This window comes from Ictalurus furcatus, chromosome 27 (assembly GCF_023375685.1).
Source record: "Ictalurus furcatus strain D&B chromosome 27, Billie_1.0, whole genome shotgun sequence".
NCBI lineage: Eukaryota > Metazoa > Chordata > Actinopteri > Siluriformes > Ictaluridae > Ictalurus > Ictalurus furcatus.
Genome location: NC_071281.1, coordinates 5,183,863 through 5,186,362, shown reverse-complemented (window position 1 = coordinate 5,186,362; position 2,500 = coordinate 5,183,863). Strand labels below are relative to the sequence as shown.

At 40.4% G+C, this 2,500-nt stretch overlaps 2 protein-coding genes across 4 annotated transcripts in view; one reads left to right on the top strand and one right to left on the bottom strand.

Annotated features, from left to right (window-relative positions):
• The window catches only part of LOC128603089 (myelin and lymphocyte protein), a 5,332-nt gene extending 3,398 nt beyond the window's left edge, over positions 1 to 1,934 (top strand). Inside the window, exons 3-4 of one of the 2 annotated variants that reach the window (XM_053617304.1) lie at positions 604 to 735; positions 1,789 to 1,934. In XM_053617304.1, coding sequence (XP_053473279.1) covers positions 604 to 735; positions 1,789 to 1,863 — 207 coding nt within the window. In that variant the 3' untranslated portion in view covers positions 1,864 to 1,934. Of the gene's footprint in view, positions 1 to 603; positions 1,395 to 1,788 lie in introns of those variants that run through there. The other variant, XM_053617303.1, reaches the window with a different exon arrangement.
• An 80-nt stretch (positions 1,935 to 2,014) lies between these two features.
• pecr (peroxisomal trans-2-enoyl-CoA reductase) overlaps positions 2,015 to 2,500 on the bottom strand; it is a 4,326-nt gene continuing 3,840 nt past the window's right edge. For both annotated transcript variants that reach the window (XM_053617302.1, XM_053617301.1), the window contains exon 8: positions 2,015 to 2,500. This exon is cut by the window's right edge and continues 228 nt beyond it. The gene's annotated coding sequence lies outside the window, so the exon portion shown is untranslated.

Below are 2,500 nucleotides of genomic sequence, written 5' to 3'. Positions count from 1 at the left end.
GGAGAGTGTGGGAGTGTGTAGGAGAGTGTGGGAGTGTGTAGGAGAGTGTAGGAGAGTGTGGGAGTGTGTAGGAGAGTGTGGGAGAGTGTGGGAGTGTGTAGGAGTGTGTGGGAGAGTGTAGGAGTGTGTGGGAGAGTGTAGGAGAGTGTAGGAGTGTGTGGGAGTGTGTAGGAGAGTGTGGGAGTGTGTGGGAGAGTGTATGAATGTGTAGGAGTGTGTGTTCAAACTGTGTCTGTGGCTAAACCCTTTGAGAGGATCCTTTACAGAGTCATGACTCATTTACACAGCACTGAGAGAATCCCAGTGAATCTCGGCTGTGTGGAACAGAAGTAAACGCTCCCCTGCTGCTGTGTCTGTGGTTAGTGTGAATGTGGAGTAATCCTCACCTTCCCCTGCTGAGATCACAGCGCTCTCCTCCTCCTGACTCAGACGTTCTGTAGTACAGATGAGAACGAGTGTGATGTAATCGTGAGATGTTTGTGCTCTGTAAAAAAAAAGAGAAAGAAAGTAGAATCTTACAATGTAAATATTATCTTAAAAATCTGCAATATTTGGACAGCTGCTCTGCTGTGTGTGTGTGTGTGTGTGTGTGTGTGTGTGTAGGACTTTGTGTATCACAGTACAGCTGCTCTGTTGTATCTCAGCGTGTCAGTGCTCCTGGCGTACATCACCGTCGTTATCAGCCCCTTCAGTGATATCGACTTCACGCCCTACAAACTCAACATGTCTGCAGTGGTAAGACTGTCTCTCTCTCTATCCGTCTGTTTGTATAGCTCTCATTCTCTCTCTCTCAACTTCAAGTTCAAAGTGTGCTTGATTTTCACGATTGGCCATCCCAGTCCACTGAATTGAAACCCATAGAAAGCCTGTGGGGTGAACTGAAGAGGAGAGTCCACCAGCGTGGACCTCGAAATTTGAAGGATCTGGTGAGGTTCTGCATGGAGGAACGCTCTCAGATCCTTCGTGGTGTATTCTCCAACCTCATCAGGCATTACAGAAGACTCAAAATAACTTTAAACCCTTCCAAACAGCTTGTGGTGATGTAGGTGACTTCTAATTGTAGTTTTGGAGACTTTCTGACCCCAAGACACAACTAACTTCTGCAGTTCTCCAGCTGTGATCCTTGGAAATGTTTTGGCCACTCGATCCGTCCTCTTCACAGTGTGTTGAGACGATATACACACACGTCCAATTCCAGGTTAATTCATAACATTTCCAGCTGACTAGAACTTCTTAATTATTGCCCTGATGGTGGAAATGTTCATTTTCAATGCTTGTACAATTTTCTTATAACCACTTCCCATTTTGTGAAGCTCAACAACTTTTTGCCGCACATCACAGCTATATTCCTTGGTCTTACCCATTTTTATGAATGACTAAGGGAATTTGGCCTATGTGCTACCTCATATTTATACCCCTGTGAAACAGGAAGTCTGGTTGAACAATTCCCTGTTCCTAGTCACCCAGGTGTACTAAAGAAAAGTTTTTAAATATGAATGGGAATATACTTCAAATATATTTTTCTCATATGAAATCATAAGGGTGCCAATAATTATTGCACACCTATATTTAACATTTTTTAAAAATACACTTGTTTTGTTTGCAATTGTTTGAGATCTATGAGAGCAGAGAATTTTTGTGAATTTTTTGAACAAAAAAGGATCAAAAGGTTAAACAATAAAGACAAATTTTCACAGCCATCTTTGCTCAGATTTACCAAGGGTGCCAATATTCATGGAGAGAACTGTATGTAATATTATAATAGAGAGTTCTCTCTCTGTGTTGTAGGTGTTCTCCTTCTGGACCACACTGCAGTACATCGTACACGCTGCTTTCTCAGTCATCAGATGGAAATCTTTTTAAAACACAGATGATTCAGGACTGTGTGTGCGTGTGTCTTGATATATTAATCTTTGTATTTTATTTACTTGATGTATTTGAGGAGCAGATGGAGAGATACAGTGATTCTGTGTATTGAATTTCATTTCTCTCTCTCTCTCTCACACAAGCAAACAAAAGCTTGAGCCATGTTTATTAGATGTTTTAGTCAAACACAACATGATTCACACAAAGGAGTCATTTACAACGAATACATTGTTACTGAATCACCTGTGACATACAGGAGTGTGTTCTTGTTCAGTATGTTTATTAAATTCCTCTCTCTCTCTCTCTCTCTCTCTCTCTCTCTCTCTCTCTCACACACACACACACACACACACACACACACACACACACACACACACACAGGAATGTGCAGTTCAGTTCTTGTAGTTTTCATTAACTGAATTTCACAACAGGTTTATGAATGAGTGAGAAAGACTCAATAAACAAATGAAATATATTACATTGTTTTGTTGTTTTTATTATTATCTCTTTCATTAAGAATAATATAATAATGATAGTTTTATTAGCATTATTGTTATTATTAGCATTATTATTCTGTGTGTCAGGTTAGTGTTGTACTGTGGGAATGTACGACACGCAGCTGGTTCAGGAATTT